The sequence below is a fragment of the Leptonychotes weddellii genome, chromosome 16 (genome assembly GCF_054177405.1).
Source record: "Leptonychotes weddellii isolate Sample4059 chromosome 16, ASM5417740v2, whole genome shotgun sequence".
NCBI classification, from domain to species: Eukaryota; Metazoa; Chordata; class Mammalia; order Carnivora; family Phocidae; genus Leptonychotes; species Leptonychotes weddellii.
This window is the reverse complement of record NC_138384.1, coordinates 371,004-391,923: the sequence shown is the minus strand read 5'-3', so window position 1 is coordinate 391,923 and position 20,920 is coordinate 371,004. Positions and strand designations below refer to the sequence as shown.

Here is a 20,920-nt window from a genome sequence, read left to right as displayed (position 1 = left end):
TTGTTAATAACAAGAAAGAAACCGGTTACACAACAGAAATAGTTTGCCCAGTGAGCTCACTCAGCAAATATGTCCTGAGCATGTGCGGGGTGCCAGGCCCAGCCCTGGCCCCAAGGACCCAGCTGTGACAGGGGGCAGGCCAGGCCCTCACGCTGGACCGTCTGATGAACCAGGTGTGGCAAGGACTCAGACGCGGAGGGAAATTTGAGAAGTAACACAGATGTGCATGGAAAAAAGGCTGGAGCGACACACATCAAAATGTTAGTCCTGTCTAAGCCTGGGTGCTGGAATTTTCATTTCTACGCGCTCCTACACTCTTTGTAAGTTTTCAACAAGGACCATGTGCTCTTCCTTGCTGTACGACAATAAGAACAAAATGTATGATCGGGGGTCTCGTTCCCGAGTCTGGCTGCTGGAGCACCCCCCTCCCCCGCCTTCCCGGCCCTCCTTTGTCCCCGGAGCCCGTGGGGGGCCCTGGCTCTGGGGACTCAGGAAGGCCACACTGGCCCGGGAATCACAGACCAGGGTTACAAGCAATCTGGCTTTTTCTTCTACAGTTTCTTTCCATCAGGGCCGAGGCCCTGGGTCACCCTGGGGAGCAGCCACATCCTGTGAGTCTGTGGCTGGAGACCCAGTGGGTCCATTAAAATCTCTGGACCTCAGACCCTTGAACTCCCAAGCTCTGAATTCTCTTTCCTCTCTCCCCGTAGTGGAAATGTCACCTCTTAGTGGCTGAGGTGCTGCGTGTGTGAGGACTGCACCCATGAAGACCGCTGCGTGCCCCAGGGCAGGTTCCTGCACTTTGGGGTGTCCCTTTCCTTATGCGTGAAATGGGGCTGTTGTGAGCATCGTGTGGCTTCACACCATTGCGGTCGGCATGGAGCGTGCACGGCGGGCGGGCAGGTGCCACAGCCGTCCACGTCTGGCAGATCCTTGTGTCGGTTGCAGAGGTCAAGGTGAAGCTGAGCCTGGGGGAGCCAGTCCTCAGTGGAAATCCCCCCGAGGCCTGGCAGACCAAGGAGCCAGGCAGGGAGCCCCTTGAGCCTTGTGGGAGATGTGAGGCCTGCCTGCGTGGGGCTGGGTGGCCCACCTGAGCCCAGCCCCTTGCCGGTATTTCGCAGTCTGATCCCCATGGAGGTTCAGAGAGGCCAAGGAGCCTCTCCCAGGGCACAGCTGGGGCAGGTGTGCTGGAGAAGCTAGATCTGGGAGGCCTGGGGCCTGTAAGCCCAAGATTCACCACCACAAGCCCACAGGCATGGCTGGTAGGCTAGACACTGACCCCCCAGCTCTGGGAAGCTGGGGCTGGGAAAGATGCGGGGGCTAGAAGGCCCAGAGGGGCTCCAGGCTGGTCCCCACAGAGTAGCTAGCCCTAACAGCTGGTTTCCACAGCCTCTGAGGAATGACACGGAGGCTGGATGAGGCCGAGTAAGGGGGCACCGAGTGGCCTCGAATCCCTCTGTGTGTCTCACTGCCCCTTGCCTCTTTATCCAGGTGCCTGGGAAGCGAGCCCACGTGCTGGAGTCCAACCGCCTCAGCCAAGCTGCAAGGATTTTCCTTGTTTCTGCAAACGGGGCTCAGGGTCTCGGGCTTCCAGGTGCGCCTGGGGTGCAATCCCGCCCTCTTACCACCAGGGGTGCTGTCCACGTACAGGGTCTGCTGGCGGAGGCTGCCGCTAAGACCTGTCGCTGCCTGACCCGACCCACGAGCATACTTGTCCTGACCCCAGAATCTTCTTCTGCAGCCCTGGAGGCCAAGGCTGAACCCTGGTCGGCCCAAGGGCACAGACCCCGGCACACCAGAGATCCAGTCTCTGCAGCCCTGGCCCTTGGGCCCCCTTCCCCTTAAACCCTCTTCTTGTCCCCCTCCCCCTGTGGCTTTTGGCCAGGTCTGTGCCCTATTTTTAGGCAAACATTGGCAAAGAGAATGGCCGGGAGGTGGCTTCTGCCTCTGTTAGCACCTCCTCTTCCACTCAACTCCCACTGGCAGGTGGTCTAGGGCATGGGGAGAATCTGGGGCCCCCTATGGAGCCCGGTCCCATCTGGCTGCCGGGGATAGGTGTGGCAGGGCCCCCAGGCACTGCCAGGTCAGACTCTGACACCCAGGACAGTCAGGGGCTATCCCTGCTCCTGGACTGCAAGTTCACCCCTCCCGGGGTGGGGGTGCCTGGCCCACATGAGGTGCCCATGAAATGCTTGTTGGCAGGTGCTGCTTCACCAAATGCCCCCTCCAGATGGGGTCCAAGAGAAGCAGGGAGGAACACGGGGATTTGGTGCTAAACCGGGGGTCCAGTTGCCCCCCCAACTCGCCAAAGGGCCTGGCAGCTCTGATGCCCACTTCCAGGCCCCCCGGGGCAGCCCGGGGAGGACACTGTCCCAGGGGGCCAGGGGGCTCTGCACAGTGTGGGAGGTCGCTGCCTGGACCTACCCCAAACCTCTCGGCCCGGCTTCCCCGCGGCGGATTTGAACCCTGCCAAACCCAGCAACCCCGAGGGGCGAGGGGCGAGGGGCGAAGCTGCACTGAGAGCCGGCTCGCCCCTCCCGCAGAGCACTCCTTGCCCGTGCCCCTCCCGCGCCCCTCCCCTCCATGGCTCCCCCTCCTCTGTCCGCCCCCCACCCAGGCTTCAACCCTTCCACTGTCCCCTCCTCTGTCCCCCCTCCCCGGCCACCCTTCTGCAGTCCCCGCGTGGTGGCGGCCGCGGGAGCCACGTGTGTCCGCGCCCCGCGGGCGTGCAGGCAAGCGTGGCCACGCCTGGCCCGGCCATCATTCCCGAGGCGGCGGCGGCGCCGACTGGGCAGCGGCCCCTCGGTGCGCCCAGCCGCGTCCCTGAGCGCCGGCGCCGGGAGCATGAGCGCGGGCTCGGAGCGCCGGGCGGCGGCGCCCCCCGGAGTGGTGCCCGCGCCCCGCGCCTCCAAGGTGGAGCTGCGTCTCAGCTGCCGGCACCTGCTGGACCGCGACCCGCTCACCAAGTCCGACCCCAGCGTGGTGCTGCGGCTGCAGTCCCAGAGCCAGTGGGTGCAGGTAGGCGCTGGGGCGGGCGCGACCCCGGTGCAGGTGCTGAGTGGGGACCGGGGGCCTGGGGCCAGGGACACAGAGACCGAGGTGGGCAGCGTGCAGGGCAGGGTCAGGGCTGGGGTTACCAGGTCGAGAGAATCCGCGCCCACGAGTTGGGGGGGTGCCGGACTGGAGGCCACAGAGAGGAGCCCCAGGTAGAGAGAGGGAGCACCAGCATGGGGGGTAGCACCAGCATGGGGGGTGCGACCAGGGTCCCACGTGGGGCTTTAGGTGCCGGAGTGAGGCACCCCGGCTTGAGCGTGCCGGCAGGGGGCTTGACTAAGGGGCACAGAAGAGAGTGGGGGGTGCGGGAGAGAGTGGTGTGCCCAATGGGGGATGCAGGGTTGACCTGGGCTCATGGGTCCCCCCTGGCCTGGGGGGGCCACCGCTCTGCCAGGTCCTCATCCATCAGGCAGAGGCACCCAGACCTCGGATCCTGGAAGGGGGGAGCAGGGAGGGCCAGGCAGGGCTGCGGGGTTGGGGGGCACGGCTGACTGAGGCTGAGGCATTGGTGAGCTAGAGATTTGGTCTCTGACCCACCTGGGGGGCTCCCAGCCTGTCGCCTGCTCTCCTCTTGTGGCAGACTCTACCGTGAGTCTCCAGAAACCCTGGGGTGACCGGGTCAGCCCAGCACTTGTGGCCAGGTTGGGACAGCTGAGGTCTGGTTTGTACACTCCACGGACCTGTTTCTCCCTTTGATACTCTCGGGCCTGGGGGGTCGCTGGGGTGCCTGGGCAGCTGGCTGCCCCTTGTCAGCCCCGGCTCAGCCCTCCCCGTGGGCCAGTCGCGGCAATAGCTCTGCATTGTGCAAAGCACTCTCCCGGTCACTGTCCCCTGTGAGATGTGTGCTTCACCTGGAAAGGTGGAGAAACACCGGGCATGGGCAGGCGAGGTTGGGGGTTGAAGCCCAGTGGAATTGAGGGATCCCTCCCCAGGCTCCAGCACGCCCCCTGACTGGTGACAGTGCAGGGGGGCCTGGGCGGGGCGGTGGGGCAGTGGGAGAGGGTGGGTGAGGGGGAGACCCTGGTGTTCACCGCTGGGGGCCTGCGTGGGGGAGGCAGACAGCTGGGCCCCGACCTGTGAGGGGCACAGAGTCCTGGAGGCTCCAGTGGCCAGCTTCCACAGACCAGCTCTGCTCCCCCATGCGGTGTGACCTTGTGCTGTTTGTTGTCATCTCTTGACCGCCAGGCTTCTGCGGGTCATTGGCCTAGGAGGCGAAGGGGCCACTGCAGCCCAGTGTCTTTGTGGTGCTGGGGACATTGGGAAGATCTGTGAGGAGGGCTCACTTGGCCCGAGCATGGGTGCAGTTGTCCCTGGGGGGGGCGGGTGGCCCACACAGACCCTCTGTCTGAGGATGCGGGAGTTTGTGTACCCTGGAGGGTGGCAAACCTACCTCCCCAGGCTGGATTGTGCTTTAGGGGTGTAGGGGTGCCTAAGCTGGAGGAGAGAGCTGAACCCAGGGGGATCTGTACCCCCTGCCCCAGTCTCCCTGCCTGCCCAGCTGGGGAGAGATCTCCACTGTGGGTTTGCGCAGCCCAGGATTCTGACCCAACTGTGTTCCTGACTTGGACTGCTTTTGCACAGGATCCTTTCCCTCTCCAAGCCTCAGTTTCCCTAACTGTGATGGGGATAGAGTGGGCTGTGGTGGGCAGGATATGAGAAGCTGCGGAGAAGCTGCGGCCTGTGGCTGGCCAGGGCTGGGGCCTTTCTTTCAGGGAGGGAGGTGCCTGGGGCCCCTGGCAGCCGTGGAGCAGCTGAAATCCTGAGGAATGGAGTGCGGTTTGGCTGAGGGCGGGGGCGTGGGGGGTCTTCCCAGGGCCTGGCCTGGACACGAGTCCTCCAGGAGCACGTGAGGGCAGGTGAGGGGACTCTGCAGGCCAGAGCCAGGGGCCCAGGACCCAGGGAGTGCCTGGGTGGACGCGGCTCTCCCGCGAGGTCTTCTCAGCCTGGGCTGCTTGCAGGTGGACAGAACTGAGGTGGTCAGGAGCAGCCTGCACCCCGTGTTCTCCAAGGTCTTCACGCTTGACTACTACTTTGAGGAGGTACAGAAGCTGCGCTTTGAGGTCTATGACACGCACGGACCCAGCAGTCTTGGCTGTCAGGACGATGACTTCCTTGGAGGCATGGAGTGCACCTTGGGGCAGGTGGGCACCCCATCCCCTCGGGAGGAGAGGTCCAGGTGGGGAGGCGCCCCTGGGCCAACACTGGTGGGAGGCGGTGGTGATGTGGGGACAGCCTGATTGGACGCCAACTGTGGTACCTCAGAGCTCCTTCTGGGACGAGCATCCCGCTCTGCCTCTCTCCATAGTGACTTCTCTTAAAAATTCTTCATTAGTTAGCTTTAAAAGTATGTAATTTTGAACTGGGTGATGCATTCCTCTAATTCGACATTTGGAAAGCGTGAAAGGCATGGCGTGGAACATCTACCTCTTGCCTGTCCCCGGGCTCTGTGCTCTCACATGAGGACGTGAGTGTATATTTTTCTCTCCGTGTATGTATTTTAACAACACAAACTCCATACACCGTTCTGCAACTTGCTCTTTTCACTGTCATGACATGAGAGAGCCCTTCCACATCGGCACATAAGTGTCCTTGTTTCTCCCTGCGGCAGACGGACCAGCCCTCCGAGGCTGCGGTCACCGGAGGGACACGGTTTGCGGTCCTCGGATGCTGTCCGGTCCAGTAGCTCTTCCCTTAGCAGCGCAGGAAGGGTTAGGGTACTTCCTTCTCGACTGGTGAGGGGAGGTGCTTCTTGGTCACTGACGTATAATTTACGCACAGTAGTATGCGCAGACCTTAAGGGTCGATGCTTGTGAGTTTAGGTGCCCGTATACCTGACCATCGCCCGGCTCACACAGGACACTTCATCACCCCCACTGACCCCTCCTCTCCAGCCAACTCCTGCTAGCTTTGCCTGCTCTAGAATTTCCTGTTCACGAATCACACAATGTGTTCTCATTTGTGTCTGGTTTCTTTTACCCAACATGCTGTCTGCGTGACTCATCCCCATTGCTGTCTGGTTCGGAGCTGGTTTAGGGTGGATCCCTCTGCCGACCCCACTTTACAGATGACAGCACTGAGATTAAGGAGGGGCACGGTAGGGCGCCTGGGTGGCTCAGTTGGTTAAGCAACTGCCTTCGGCTCAGGTCATGATCCTGGAGTCCCGGGATCGAGTCCCGCGTCGGGCTCCCTGCTCGGCGGGGAGCCTGCTTCTCCCTCTGACCCTCCCCCCTCTCATGTGCTCTCTCTCATTCTCACTCTCTCAAATAAATAAATAAAATCTTAAAAAAAAAAAAAAAGGAGGGGCACGGCAGCAGAGCAGGATCCCCCCGGGTGGCTTCCCCCCTGCTCGTCTCGAGCATGGGAGAGAATAGCGCACACCGCAGACACATGTGTGGACGCACAGGTGTTGACATGTATGCATGGACATACGTGTACATCGGGCACAGGTCCAGGGTGAGGGTACAGATGCATGCTTGGACACACACAGGAACAGGTGTGGGCGCACGCATGTCTAGGCTGACATGGCCCGCTCTCAGCTGACTCGCCAGGCCCACACGGCCATCAGGGCAGCTGCAGGCGGAGCTCGAGGTCCCGACACCGGCTGCAGATCCCAGTCCCAGGACCTGGAGCAAGTCACTGACCTCTGCCTGAACCTCCAAGCCTCAGCCATCTCAGGGGGTAGTTGGGGGACCGAGAGAAGAATGCTCATCCACCTGAACCGGTTCGCAAACGAGCTAGCCCCAGCAGTGGAGCCTACGAGTGGGAGCACCTGGGGAGGCTCGGGACATGGCCCCCCCGGCACCCCTTAGCCTGTGTTGACCTCCCCACGTGCAGCGAACGGTCCCAGGGGCTCGGGAGCTGTCAGCTAGGCAGTGCCGCGTGGGTGTGTAGGTTGGGAGTATCTGAGCGGACTCAGCTCACTGTGCCGTAGTCACCCCAGCTCCAGGAGCCGGTGGACGGTGAGGCTAGGTAAGTGCTAATGAGCATCTGGGTCACCGTCACCATGGCGACAGCTTGGTCTCGGTTGGCCAGCAATGGGTGGGGCCCTACAGCGTCATGGAGCCTTTGGTAGCTGTGAGGGGCTGTCCTCACTGAACCCGTCTACAGACCAGGGCGCCCACCCACCTGAGTGCTGCACACAGCTTCCCTGGGTCAACTCACAGGCCCCAGTTAGGGGTTTGTAGCCAGATGAGGGAAGCATCTGCGCAGGGCCAGGTGAGGGGGAGGCCCAGGTGGGCAGGAGCGGGGAGGAGCCCACAGGGAGGGCATAGCACCAAGGATGTCCATGGGACAGCATGGTCTGCACGAACGCACAGGAGGGTGGAGAGCTGGCTTGGTGTCTCCATTCTTGCTCTCAAGCCCTCTGCCACCTTCAGGGCAGCCTGGGGGTCCAGGGTAGCGCCCAGGAACCCCCTCGGCCTCATGCTGGCCAGGGGGGTTTGAAGCACCTTGCTGCCTGGGGGCCGGGGCCAGGCCGCTGAGGAATCGGGGCTGGGTGGGGCTGGGTGTGCAATCCGTCTGGCGTGTGGGGTGCTGTTTCTGCTTCCTCCTCTCCCGACACATGGACGAGAGGGCCCCTCGTCCACAGCCGCACAGAGGGATGTCCATCAGGTGGCCGAGCATCTCCAGAGCGGGTTGGTGGGTTGGTCACTGCCGGGCCCCGAGGCTGTGGGGCCCTGGGTCGTAGGATTGGCAGAGCCAGGCTGCCCAGGGGGACTGAGGGCAGGGTCCCCAGGGGACAGGAGCTGACCCCTCCCTGACTGTTCTGACTTCCAGATCGTCGCGCAGAAGAAGATGACCCGCGCTCTGCTGCTCAAGTTCGGCAGGAACGCCGGCAAGTCCACCATCACGGTGAGGCTGCCCGCCTTCCCGCCCAGCCCCTGCACCCGGCAGACCCCACCCCTTCCTCAACGCAGCTCTGAGGGGCGAGGCCCGAGGCTGCCTTGTGGTGGGGGGGGCGGTCCTGGTGCCTCCCCTGGACCCGGCCTGCAGAGCTCAGGGCCGTGGCTTCCCCTCCCAGGTGATCGCTGAGGACATCTCCGGGAACAATGGCTACGTGGAGCTCTCCTTCAGGGCCCGGAAGCTGGATGACAAGGTGCGTGGCGGGCGCCCGCGTGGGGCCACGAGGACAGCCCACCCCCAGCGCTGCCCTCCCCGTCAGAGCCTTCCAGGGAACGAGCGCTGTGTTGAGTGAGAGGCGCTTGGAGCCCTGTGGGGCCGCCAGGAGGCTGCTCCTGTCCCCGTGTCAGTCACTGGCTCTTGGCTGTGTTCTTCTGGGCGCTGGGCCCCTTCCCAAAACCTCTGTTCATACTCGTGGCCCCGTTTAACGATGGGGACACGTGCTCAGGGAGGCTGCCATCCAGACAGTGGAGGGATTGCTCTGAGCCAGGTTCTGTCGGCTCTCACATGGGGTGGGAGCACACAGAGCAGGGGTCGGACCTGCTGGAGGGTGTGTCCTGCTGCCCCGCTGGCCAGGCAGATGGGAGCCTGGGGAGGAGGAGGGGGCCAGCAGCTGGGGCTAGCCGAGCGTATGCAGACATGGCCGGAGAGTCACAGGAAGGGTGCTGGGGAGCCAGGGAAGGCTCTAGAGGGGAGGGCAGCCTAGGGTCACTCCGAGAGGCTCTCACCCTCATTTCATAGCTAAGGGGATGGAGGCTCCGTGGGGGTGAACAGCACTGCTGGGAAGCTGCAGAGTGGGGCCGGTAAGCACAGCCTCTGCCCTCCTCCAGGACCTCTTCAGCAAGTCGGACCCCTTCCTGGAGCTCTACCGGGTCAATGATGATCAGAGCGAGCAGCTGGTGTACCGGACAGAGGTGAGGGCTCCCTGCCTAGCACCTGACATCCGTTGCAGTGCTCTGGGGACAGGAATGAGAGGACAGGGAAAGGAGCCAGCCCCGTCACTCCCCCGCGTCCTCCCAGCGCCCATCTCCTTCAACAAGGAGCCGGCCGACCAGGCGGCCAGGCCAGGCGCGTCTGCCGCTGGAACCCACAACTGTGTTTTGTCATCCCTGCCTGCAGGTGAAATGGCATTTCAGTTAGAGCACTGAGACATCGTCTCCTTTTGAGATAAATTAATCTGAGTAAGAAAAAGAGGCTATTTAAAGAACAGGGTTCCAGGTGGCCTGGGAATGTGGCGGAAGTTCTAGAGGTGGCTCCCGGAGGAAACCGAACCAGCCCCCTCCCGCCCCCCCGCCCCCAGGTGGTGAAGAACAACCTCAGCCCTGTGTGGGAGCCTTTCAAGGTGTCCCTGAGCAATCTGTGCAGCTGTGAGGAGACGCGGCCTCTGAAGGTGGGGCAGGACGGGCCAGGGGCGGGTGAGGGGAGCCTGAGACCTCGAGGTGGGGTCCCACAGGGGCAGCGGGCTGAGGGGGCCTGGGCTCCCCAGTGCCTCATCTGGGATTATGACTCCCGCGGAAAGCACGACTTCATCGGGGAATTCTCCACCACCTTTGAGGAGATGCAGAAAGCTTTCGGGGAGGACCAGGTGAGCTGGGCCCCTCCCTCCCCCCACCTAAAAACAGGGTGGAAAGTGGGTGAACGCTGGGTTCTGACCCATCTGCACAGGGTTCTCTGGAAGGAGCCACAGGAGGTAGGTAGAGCGCTGGCGCTGAGCCCGGCTGGCTCCAGAAACTTCCAGAAACTGTTATTACTGGTAAAACCCAGAGAAGACTGATGACCACGCTGCCAGGTGGCCAGACCAGGGACATCAGTTGCCTCATTACAGTTGGAAAAATGCTGTTCAGGGCTGGGGTTTTGAGGCCTCCCTGCTCCCTTGGGGTGGGTGTTGGGCACTGGCGCTCGGGGGGTGGGGGTCTCTGCCTATCCCTGTCCCCCAGGCCCAGTGGGACTGCGTGAATGCCAAATACAAGCAGAAGAAGCGTCATTACAAGAACTCTGGGGTGGTCATCCTGGCAGACCTGAAGGTGAGCTGCGACGCCTGCCTCACCCACAGTGGGCTGGGGGCTGGCTCCCACCTGAACTCTGCAGAGAGCCAACGGGGCAGGGGCACGCCCCTCCCTGCGAGTCTCCCCATTGTCAGATGGACCCTCAAAGGCTCCTAATCCCAGAGCCCCGGGGCTCCCTAGTCCTTGGGGGAGGGAAGTGGAAGGAATGGAGGGGAGGAGGGGTCAGAGAAGGGAAGTGGGGGGGCAGCTGGGGGTCAGGCCGCTCCAGGGAGCTCCCCTGGGGGAGGGCAGGTCCCTGGGGCTCCAGCCTCCGTGTCTGGGCGTGGGGCATCCTGGGTGGGCCCTGCCGACGCCCCTGCCTGGAAGTTCTACAGGGTTCACTCGTTCCTGGACTACATCATGGGTGGCTGTCAGATCCACTTCACGGTGAGCGCCCGGGACCCCTGCTCCCCAGCCCACCCCGTGGAGCCCCTCCACCCCCGCAGAGCCTGGGCAGCCTCCCCACCCGGATGGCGGGGGCCGAGGTGCATACATGTGTGTAGTCAGGCCCCTCTGCGGGGTCTGCAGGGTCCACACACCCCCTGCCCAGCTCTGGGCTCTTCCTGTGCATAGAGGGTCCCCCATCCGGAAGGGATGGAGCCAGGACTCAGCTTCAACAGAAGCAATGACAGAAAGACGAGGAGAGAACAGAGTGACACTTGTCACCGCCAGGGACAACACCAGAAGCCCCAAGACCGAGCTGCCGTGGCCTGGTCTGGAGCCGGGGCTTGGCCTGGAGCTGGAGAGCCCGTGTGTTGCCTTGTTGCTCATTCAAGGATGCATGGGCTCCTGTCTGTCCCCTGAGCAGCAGCAGGAGGGGCCTGAGGGAAGTGTCCCGGCAGGGGCGGCAGGCTTGAACTCTCAGACCCTGCCCAGGCAGGGTGGCAGCTGAGGCGAGTCTTGGCCTTGGGTCCCTTCCCACGGCCCCGCCCCAGGCCCAGTGACAGGCTGGTGGTACTGGGAGAGGGAGGGGCTTGTTCCTTCCTGAGGATGTAGGCTCCATCCGGTTGTGCTGGTCAGTGCTGGTCAGTGCTCGTTGCCCTCGGCCCCCACCCCAGCACAGAGCTGGGCCCTCAGACGGCCCTGGGGACTGCGCTAGTTTGCACCCCTTGCCAAGCAGCTCCCCACAGCTTATTCCCTTACCTCTCAAATGGGGGTTCTGTGTGCCTAGTCCAGCCCGGGTGGGAGAGGGGCCCCCAGCTCATGAGTCGGGATCTCTGTAGGTGGCCATCGACTTCACGGCCTCCAATGGTGACCCCCGGAACAGCTGCTCTCTGCACTATATCAACCCCTTCCAGCCCAACGAGTACCTGCAGGCTCTGGTGGCCGTGGGGGAGATCTGCCAGGACTATGACAGGTGCAGCCTCTGCCCCCGGCCTCCTTGCCTTCCTGCCCCCGGCCTCCCTGCCTCCCTGCCTCCCCAGCCTCCCTGCCGGCCTCCCTGCCTCACCGGCCTCCCTGCCTCCCTGCCCCCGGCCTCCCTGCCTCCCTGCCTCCCTGCCTCCCAGCCTCCCCAGCCTCCCTGCCTCCCTGCCCCCAGCCTCCCTGCCTCCCTGGCTCCAGCTCAGGTTTGGGCCCAGGGGTGGGCATGATGGCTGTATCCACTGGCCCAAGGAAAGCTGGCAGTGTCCGGGGCCACAGTGGGTGGGGCTTACTCCACGGGCCAGCCCCAGATGTCCCTGCGTGGCTGATCCGCATGGGCAGCCCAGCCCCCTGAGGTGGGGCTGGCCCCCACTCACATGGCCCCTTCACCCTTCCCGCAAACATGGGGGGTGGCCCAATTTATAGACCAGTAAACTGTGGCCATGGAGGGGTAGACCCCTCTGTCAGGGGGTGAGGAGCAGAGAGCTGAGTCCCAAAGACAGGAGGCCAACGCTTCCCAGGGTCAGGTTGTGGTCCCAGAGTTGGAGGAGTTGTGTCTGCCCCTGCCTGGAGGCTGGGTGTCTTCCTCACTGCTCAGTGCCTCAGTTTCCCCCGTGTGGTTCGGAGCAGGGCCGGGCACCCAAGAAAGTGTCAGCCTGGGCCTGGTCACACAGGGGTGGAATAGAGCCCGGCTGTCCTGGTTCTGGTGGACATCTCCCCAAAGCACACCCACCCCCAGGGAAATCAGGGACCCCTGTGTGATGGGGCCACCTCTCTTCCAGCGACAAGAGGTTTTCTGCTTTGGGGTTTGGAGCCCGAATCCCTCCCAAGTATGAGGTAGGAGAGCCTGGGGACCGGGACCCCACCCCCCTGCATCTGGTGGGGCCTCTGGGGCCAGGCTGCTTGTCCCCAGCAGAGGCCATCCTGGGTCCTGGGACCCCTCAGCGGGGGCCTCTCACTGGTGGGAACGCAGCCTCCCTGCACTTCCAGCCAGAGAGGCTGACCTTGGTCACCTAGCTCCAGTGACCCTCTGGGGGAACTGAAGAAAACTCTGTGTCCCTGTCAGGAGAAGGGGAATGAGTCTGGAAACTTCCAGTAGCAAATAGCTGAAGAACATGGTGGTGGGAGGGATTTATTGGTTTAAAGCATCTCAGACCCCCTGGCTGCAGGGGCTGAAGGACTAGTCCGACTGCCCTCTCTCCCAGGTGACTCCCTCCATGAGGCTCTGTCAACGTGGGGGCCCCAGGGGCTGCAAACCTACCTCTCCCGGGAGGTGGGGGCTGGGGGTCCTGGAGGGGTAGCCCAGCTGACAGTCCCTCTGTGCCCACCCAGGTGTCCCATGACTTTGCCATCAACTTCAACCCTGAGGACGATGAGTGTGAAGGTAGGGGCCTGAGGCAGGCCTGGGTGGGGGTGCCCCCGGGCCGGGCTCACCCTCCTTCCCCCACAGGAATCCAGGGTGTGGTGGAGGCCTACCAGAACTGCCTGCCCAGGGTCCAGCTCTACGGTCCCACCAACGTGGCCCCCATCATTTCCAAGGTGGCCCGCATGGCCGCGGCCGAGGAACACACTGGGGAGGCCTCCGTAGGTACCTGGGGCAGGTGGCAAGGTGGGGCCGGGGTGCATGAGAAGGTGGTGCGTGCCGCTGGGGGGCCAGGTATGGGCTGCAGTGTGTGAGGGGGGCATGGCGGTCAGGGAGGCGCAGGCCTGGGGTACTGGGGGATGCAGGGGGGCCCCAAAGCCCCCCTAGAGGCACAGGTATAACTCTCACCTGGCGGGGTCACACCCCCTGCAGGCTGATTTGCCCAGTCCCTTCCCAACAGGCTGTTTGTTGTTCTGCCGTGCGCATATTATTTTGTTTGTGTGTCTTTTTATTTTTCACAAATAATATTATGCTGAAAGTTGCATTCTGCTTTACTTTTTCTTTTTTTTTAGATTTTGTTTATTTATGAGAGAGAGCATGAGTGTGGGGGGGGGGGTCAGAGGGAGAAGCAGGCTCCCCACTGAGCAAGGAGCCCGATTCAGGACTCGATCCCAGGACCCTGGGACCATGACCTGAGTGGAAGGCAGACGCTTCCCCGACTGAGACACCCAGGTGCCCCTGATTTCCTTTTTCAACATGTTTGTAGATCTGTTTGTGCTGCTGTATGCACTGCTGGTCTGTTGCTGTACCTTTTTATTCTGTAAAAGACATCACATTTGCAGAAGAGTGCTCCATCCCTCACCTGAGGTCACTGACTTCTTTCCGTGTTTCCTCCCTCCCCCCTCCTCCCCTCCCCCTTTCCATATGATCTTGAAGCAAGTCCCAGACACATAACTTCGTCTGTAAATATCAGTATAAACCTCTCGAAGAGAGAAAAGAGAGCCACAGTGCCATGACCACACCTAAAACACGACAGTAATTCCCTCGGTATTGAAATACCAGTATCTAAATATGAAACATCTGGGTAGCACACATGTCCCGCTGGATGGTTCGTGTCCCATCCCGGTGGCTTCTATGGCAGAACGGGGGTGAAATGGCCCCACTGTGATTGTGGACGTGTCCTCCGCCTTCCCTTGCTGATGGAGGGGGAGTCCTGTAGGGTCTCCGGGTCTCGAGGCTGCCGACTGTGCCCCGTGGGGGCATTCACCACATTCTTGTCTTCTGATTCGACTTCCCAGGAGGTGGTGGGAGTGTCCCCAGGAGGCACGCATGTCTGCCTCTGTCCTCCTTGGTGCTCAGAGCCTCCATCTCTGCCAAGATGCTTCACAGGGGCTTCTGTGGGTTGCTAGATTGCTTCCTGTGGAACAGTAGTGGTGTTGATACGGTGGGGAGGCGCTCGGCGTAACCTGGGACCCGCTTCTCAGTGCACCTGATCTTCCCCTGCCCGTCTCTTTCGTCCCGAGGGAAAGCGGTGTCACTCCCTCCCAAGTCACACGTGGCTTCCTGGGGCCAGACCACAGTCACACACACAGTGCTGGGAGGCCCCGTGCTCACGGCGACGGAGCTCGGTGTTTGAGACCTAGTCTAGGGGCAGGAGGAGGGCATGCGGGCTTTCCTGAGGAGGGGCTATGTCCACGGGGCTCAGAGCTGGGTCCAGCCAGGGGTCCTCAGACTGCCCAGCACACGGTCAGTCCTCCCATGGATCTGGGGCTCTGGGGAGGAGGAGGGCAGGGGGCCTCTTGGCAACGATGACCCTGTTGGTGATGCCCATTAGTCTTTCCCTCACGTGGTGTCACAGTGTCTGTGCCCACTGGGCTAGGGTCTTCTTTTTTCTCCTTTATGTTTTTTCTTGTCCAGGTTTTTAGTACTGATTTTTAGTAGTTCTGTTTTTGGGGATTTTTGTGTTTGTTTTGTTTTTTAAAGATTTTATTTTTTAAGTAATCTCTACACCCAATGTGGGGCTTGAACTCACGACCCTGAGATCAAGAGTTGCGTGCCTGAACCAGCCAGCTGCCCTGTTTGTTTTGTTTTGTTTTTTGAGAGATAGAGAGAGAGAGAGAGAGAGAGGTGGGGGGGAGGGGCAGAGGGAGAGAGAGAATCTCCAGCAGACTCCACGCCCAGCACGGACCCTGACGCGGGGCTCGAACTCACAACCCTGAGATCATGACCTGAGCCAAAATCAAGAGTTAGATGTTTAACTGACTGAACCACTCAGGTGCCACAACCCCTGTTTTTTTTGTTTATTAACAAGGGAAATGGACTTTTATTTGAAACAAGTCCCAGTCTGTCTTTGTGCTGATGTACTGAGCACCTGGCCAGGCTGGGCCAGAGGGTGTCCTCTCTAAATTGTTCCTTGGATCCCAGGGTCCCTTTAGGGTGTGGGAGGCCCTGTCCACTGGCAGCCCACAGGACCCTCCTTCTTGGGCCTCGGACGTGGGTTCGGACCCAGGCTCCACCAGCCTCAGCCTCTCCATCTGTACGATGGGTTGGGAGATGGGCGGACGCATCCAGCCACAGTAAATGAGCTCAGGATGTCTTGTGGTTGTGATGAACTACTCTTTAGCAACAATTTCAGAAAAGCCTGAACACCCTCAGCTCTGGATGCCCGCAGTGGCTCCCAGGCTTTCTGGGGGAGGGGAGCTGCTTGGGGGACTTGCGGTTGCCTGGGGGGTAGAAGCGGCCCTCAAGGGTCCCAGACAACCCCCGAGGGCCTGAGGAAGGGGTGGGGGACCCGTGCCCACTCTTTCCCTGTGTCCCCAGCAATACTACATTCTGCTGGTCCTGACCGATGGTGTGGTGACCGACATGGCTGAGACACGGGAGGCCATTGTGCGTGCCTCCCACCTGCCCATGTCCATCATCATCGTGGGGGTGGGCAACGCCGACTTCACGGATATGCAGACCCTGGACGGGGACGACGGCATCCTGCGCTCCCCGCGGGGCGAGCCAGCTCTCCGAGACATTGTGCAGTTCGTGCCCTTCCGGGAGCTCAAGAGCGTGAGTGCATGCGGGGGGCGGGGGGGGGGGGTGGTCCAGGGCCTTCCCCCCAGGCTCCCAGGGAGGAGCAGGACTTGAACTGCTCTCAAGCACCTAGAAACCTTCCTATTTTGAAAATATCGAACCTACACACAGGAGAGAAGGCAGCACAGTGGGCTCCCCAGGCACTTTCAGACCCTTTGTGAGACACAGGAAGGAAATTCACGACCGGTGGACACTCACAGGGCTTTTTAGGGGGGCGCCCACCTCCTTCCTGCCTCACACCTGCCCTGTGTGCCTGGGGGAGGGGCGGGGCCACGTGGGCGCAGGTGCCGTTCAGGCTGGAGCCCCATTCAGCAGTGGGCCACTGCAGCCTCGTATCCTCGGTTCTACATCCCGTACCAAGGCTCCCCTGGCCGCCAGGAGACTTACTGGTCAGCTGCGGGACACCCTCTACTAGAGGGTGGGGGCCGCAGCGCCAGAGGATGAGGCTGGGGTGTGATGGGCTGGGCGGCCAGAGGGTCGGGAGGCCCCCAGCTGTAACCACGCTGTCCCCGCTCTGAAGGCGTCCCCGGCAGCGCTGGCCAAGTGCGTGCTGGCCGAGGTGCCCAGGCAGCTGGTGGAGTACTACAGCTACAAGGAGCTGCCCCCGAGAGGCGACAGCGCCCACGCCCGAGAGGCCGGCCCCCCCGAGAGGGCCGGGCAGCCAGGAGTGCGGCCAGTCTCTGTCTCCAGCACCCTCGAGGTCCCTTAGGCCCCCCGCCTTCCAGAGCCCTCCTGTGCCCACCCGGCCCGCCCCTGTCGTCCTGTGAGCCTGCTGCCTAGGCCAGCCCTCCGGGACCCCCAAGGTTGAAGGATGAACAAATCCAGGCCTGGGGATCCCTGGAACAGGAGCTGAAGGTGTGGGGGTGCTGGTGGTAGCCCCCCATGCCTGGCCCTGCCTCCGCCAGGCCGGTGTAGAATGGTGGGGGGCACGGACTCCTGAGAGAGCAGGAGGCCTGGCAGCTCAGCCCCAAATGAAGGGAAGTTTAGGGATTGGGGGATTTCTGCTTTGCACCCGATCTTCACTGAGGAGGGGCCCACAGGCTGCCTTCCAGTTGTGGAGAAAACCCCAAGATGCCCCCAGACCCCCGATCCACAGTCAAGATTCCTCTTTGCTCCCTGCCTTCCTCCCTGCTCACTGCTCACTCCCACCTCCGCACCCAGGTTTATGGGGTCTGCAGGTGGGGGCTGAGCATAATAAAGTGTCATCCTGTCCTCGAAGCAGTTTGTGCATTTACTGCCCCCATTCTTGCCTCCCCACTCCTGCAGCAGAGGACTGCACCCCTCGGGAGGGGTGGACAGGTGAGTCGGGCCCCCTCCCATCCCCACACTGGGACAGGGAGTCTGCTAGACTCAGGCCCTCGGGGTCCTTCCTGGACGGAAAGGAAGGGCCCTTTCAGGAACACAAGGGTGTCAGAGGCAATACTCCACCCAAGGAAGGGCCAGAGGGTGCAGCAGCTGCCCCCATACCCTGAGTGGCCTCTCCTTGGCCTTCAGTGATCCGCTGCTCGAAATCTGCATCAGCCAGGCTCAGGTGGGGAGAGGCTGTCTGGCAGGAACCCAGGGGCCTTTAACCAGCAACTCAGCTTTACAAGGACCTACCATGCTACACGCTGTCAGGGGAGGGAGCACCACCTGCCAAAGCCTCCCAGCCCTGTGGGGGTGGGTTTCTGATTGAGATTTCCCCTGAAACATCTTGTCTGGGAAAAACAAACTGTCCTGACCCTGAATCTAGGCCCTCCCATCCACTCGCTCATCCATCCATTCATCCACACATCTATCCATCCAACCTTCCCTCCCTCCATCCATCCACCTATATCCATCCATTCATCTACCTGTCCACCTGTCCATCCATCCACCCTTCCCTCCCTCCATCCATCGGTCCGTCCGTCCATCCAACCATCCATCCATCCATCCATCCAATCACCCTTCCATCCATCCATCCATCCATCCATCCATCCATCCATCCATCCATCTATCCATTCATTCACCCATCCATCCATCCATCCATCCATCCATCCATCCATCCATCCATCCCCACCCACCTATCCATCCATCCACCCTTCCCTCCCTCCATCTATCCATCCACCTAATCCATCCATCCATCCACCCACCCACCCATCCATCCATCCATCCACCTATCCATCCATCCATCCATCCGTCCATCCATCCATCCACCCACCCCACCCCACTCTGGAGGTCTATTTTTAGCTCCTGATTCATCTCCTGTTAGGCAAGGATAATGGGCATTGCCATGGTAACCTAGCTACTGCTGAATTCTGGAAGAGCCAATGTTGGTCTCTTTGGGGATGGAGAGGACAAAAGAGAAACAGCCCCCTCCATTCACACTGGGAAGCAGCAGGGTTCTAAGATGGGAGGCTGTGTCAGCTCTGTCCTGACCCTGCCACCAAGTCATGGATGACCAGGCACCAATTTTAGTGGTAGAAAGCCTCAGACCGTTCTGGGTTCCATTCAGGGGTGAAGCCAAGGGAATTGGTCAGTTAAGATGCCAGCAGGGGCAGAAGACACAAAGAGAGCTAAGAAGAATGGGAGGGGGTTTATGCAGGGGCTGAGGGCAGCAGTGGTAGGCCTGGGAAGCAGCTCTGGGCCAGGGCAGGGCAAGGAGCCTGATGAGCTGGCAGTGGAATAAGGGTCTCTTTTTGGAGCTGTTGCCTTAGCAAGGATGTAGCCACTCCCAGAACGTGTGAATCAGAGAGGGAGCAGAGGTGTGAGGCCCCCACCTCTATCCTCCACCCTTTCCCTCTGCCCTTTCTCCTTGGGCCAGCAGGAAGCTGGGAGCAGTCAGGCGCAGCCTACAGAGGATGCTCTCCTGGATTGGAAGGAAACAGGAGGCTGTGGGCTTGGGGCCTGGCCAGTAGGCAGGCTCAGCTGGGCACACGCAGGTGTGGAGGGAGCTGCTGGGAGAGGTGGGGTAGGCACGGGGTCACCAGCTCAGCTGTCGTGATATGGCGACTGCTCCAAGTCAGAACCCAACCTCTGCCCGGGCCTGAGCTGGCCAGTGAGACTGGGACTTTTGTTGACCTCTGGCTTTTCCTTGAGTTGCTGAGCTGGTGGCATGGGAGCCAGGAGCAACTGGTGACCCCTCTGCCACCATGTGGGCTGGGATTGCCTGGGAATGAGCCAGAGAAATGGCACTGGGAAGTGCCTAGTTCTGAGCCCTGAGCTAAGACTGGACTGCTGAGGGAGCCGAAAATTCCCTCTCTACCCAGACCAACTGGTGGTGGGTTTCCATCACTTGCCACCCAAAAAGCCTGGCCTGGAGGGATGGCAAATACTCCCATTTCACAGATAAGAAAAGCAAGGCTCAGAACAGTTAAATCACTTGCCCAGGATCATACAACTGGCCAGTGGCCGAAGCGGGACCCACTGGCCCCATGCAATTCCAGGATTTATGTCTTTTGCTAGAACACCTTCCATCAAGGGCTATGATCTGTCTGGCTTCAGGCTCCAGACAGGCTTCCCGGGAGGGAACTAGGACCAGGCAGCCAGAAATCCACCAGCTGTCACGGTGACCTGCAGAGTATCACTCTTGCTCATATGGCACAGGGCTCAGGGTTTCTCAGCAATCAGGACCAGAGAGTGTGGACCGGGGCCTCCCTGGCAGGAGCCACCCTGGGATTGACTCACTTCAAAAATTGCCCCCAGCACGCTTTGGAGTGGCCCCCTTGTCAGAGGATGGATTTGGGATTTGCAGACAGCGAATGTGCTTTCGGTGGCCAGCTGCGTAAGCCCTGGTCCAGAGTCAGACTGGACACCTGGCTCCAGCTTCCAGTAACTGCGTGACCTTGGACAAGTCACCTCCTGGTCTGCCACCTGGGAGTATAACAGCTTTAAGTCATGGCCCCACTTCTTTGGCAACCTCCTTCTCCTAGAACCTGGGAATGCTTAGGGTCCTACAGGACCCTCTGTTTGGTCATGAAAATGCTACTCCACTGCTTTGCTCACTTAAGACTCTGGCTCTTGGGACCCAGTGGCCAAGCTGCAAAGAAACTGAAGCTGTCCATGTAGCCGAGGCCCCAGCTGGCTGGCCAGGTGTGTGTGACGCCACGAGAGGGGTCCTCCAGCCCGGATGAGACCCTGACTGCATCCTCAGGAGAGGGCCTGAGCCAGATCCCCTCGGCTGATCCTCTCCGGTATCCCTGCCCCACAGAAATGGTATGAATTCCTCCAGGTTTGCTGTTGTTCTAAGCCACCAAAGTTTTGGTATAATTTGTTATGCAGTAGGTAACTGATACACCCTCTTCAAAAGGGTCTTGTGAGGACTGAATGGGTGGTGCCCAGGGCCTAGCATAAAATACAGTTGGGTAAATAAATACCAGTTTTGCAAAGGAGCATGGCTTCTCTTTCCTGTCCTGAGGGAGGACTGTGCCAAAGCTCCGCCTCTTGTTAACTTGCCCCCGGCCCTGCTGGCCATCCGCCGCCCCCCCAGAGCCCAGGCTGGGCCTCCGAGGCACGACTCTGGGTCAGGGTCCCCCACCTGAGGGTCTGCCCCCCCAGTCTCAGAGTCAGCCACGCTGCGGGGAGGAACAGGGGCAGCTGGGCATCGAGGCTGTTCTTTCTTCATTGCAGGCAGGCAACTGTGACTAAGTACTCCTAATTGGTGCGGGGGCGGGAGCAGGGCTGTCAGACGCGAGCACAGGGGGGCCGTGGGCGAGACCAGCTTCCGTGTTCCCCATCCGTTGCCCCCTCCCCCTGCCACTGCACTGATGCCTGCCCCTGAGCAAGGGCACCTGGGACCCTTGCCTGGCACGGACCCTCTTCCTCCCATTAAGGCCCACAGCGACCGCGGAACCCCGTGCACGGAGGACTCCAGTGTCCTAGGTCTTCACCCCACTTGGCTCCAGCTGCGCTGCACTGAGTCCCCCCAAATCCCCGCCCCAACCTCCCCTCCCAGGTCGGCCTCCTGTGAGCACCATTTCCCAGAAGGGGAAGGAACTCAGAGAAATTAAGCCACTTGGCCCAGTAGGCACAGCTGGAGGGGGGGGCCTGCGTGTCCTGAGCGGGGCCTTGCAGCCAGGTTCTGAGGACTCAAAGCCCAGAGCCAGAGCCGCCAGGCCTCGGCTGGGGGCGTGTGTGCGCGTCCGCACGGGGGTGGGGG

At 61.3% G+C, this 20,920-nt stretch overlaps 1 protein-coding gene across 7 annotated transcripts; it reads left to right on the top strand.

Moving 5' to 3' along the window:
• The first annotated feature begins 1,278 nt into the window (after positions 1-1,278).
• CPNE7 (copine 7) lies at positions 1,279-17,022 on the top strand. Of its 7 annotated transcripts, XM_081806207.1 has the most exons (17): positions 1,284-1,594; positions 2,203-3,018; positions 5,013-5,195; positions 7,831-7,905; positions 8,075-8,149; positions 8,784-8,867; positions 9,254-9,343; positions 9,440-9,538; positions 9,891-9,977; positions 10,326-10,385; positions 10,671-10,748; positions 11,222-11,355; positions 12,143-12,197; positions 12,693-12,744; positions 12,811-12,944; positions 15,544-15,780; positions 16,325-17,022. In XM_081806207.1, the coding sequence occupies exons 2-17, from the start codon at positions 2,584-2,586 to the stop codon at positions 16,511-16,513; spliced, it is 2,067 nt and encodes a 688-aa protein (XP_081662333.1). In that variant the 5' UTR covers positions 1,284-1,594; positions 2,203-2,583; the 3' UTR covers positions 16,514-17,022. The 7 variants fall into 7 exon arrangements, 6 of the variants coding, with proteins under 6 accessions (XP_081662334.1, XP_081662337.1, XP_081662333.1 ...); XR_014140728.1 differs by lacking the exon at positions 16,325-17,022 and adding an exon at positions 13,296-13,455 and having other exon boundaries at positions 1,279-3,018; positions 15,544-15,660; XM_081806206.1 differs by having other exon boundaries at positions 1,284-3,018.
• Positions 17,023-20,920: the final 3,898 nt, after the last annotated feature.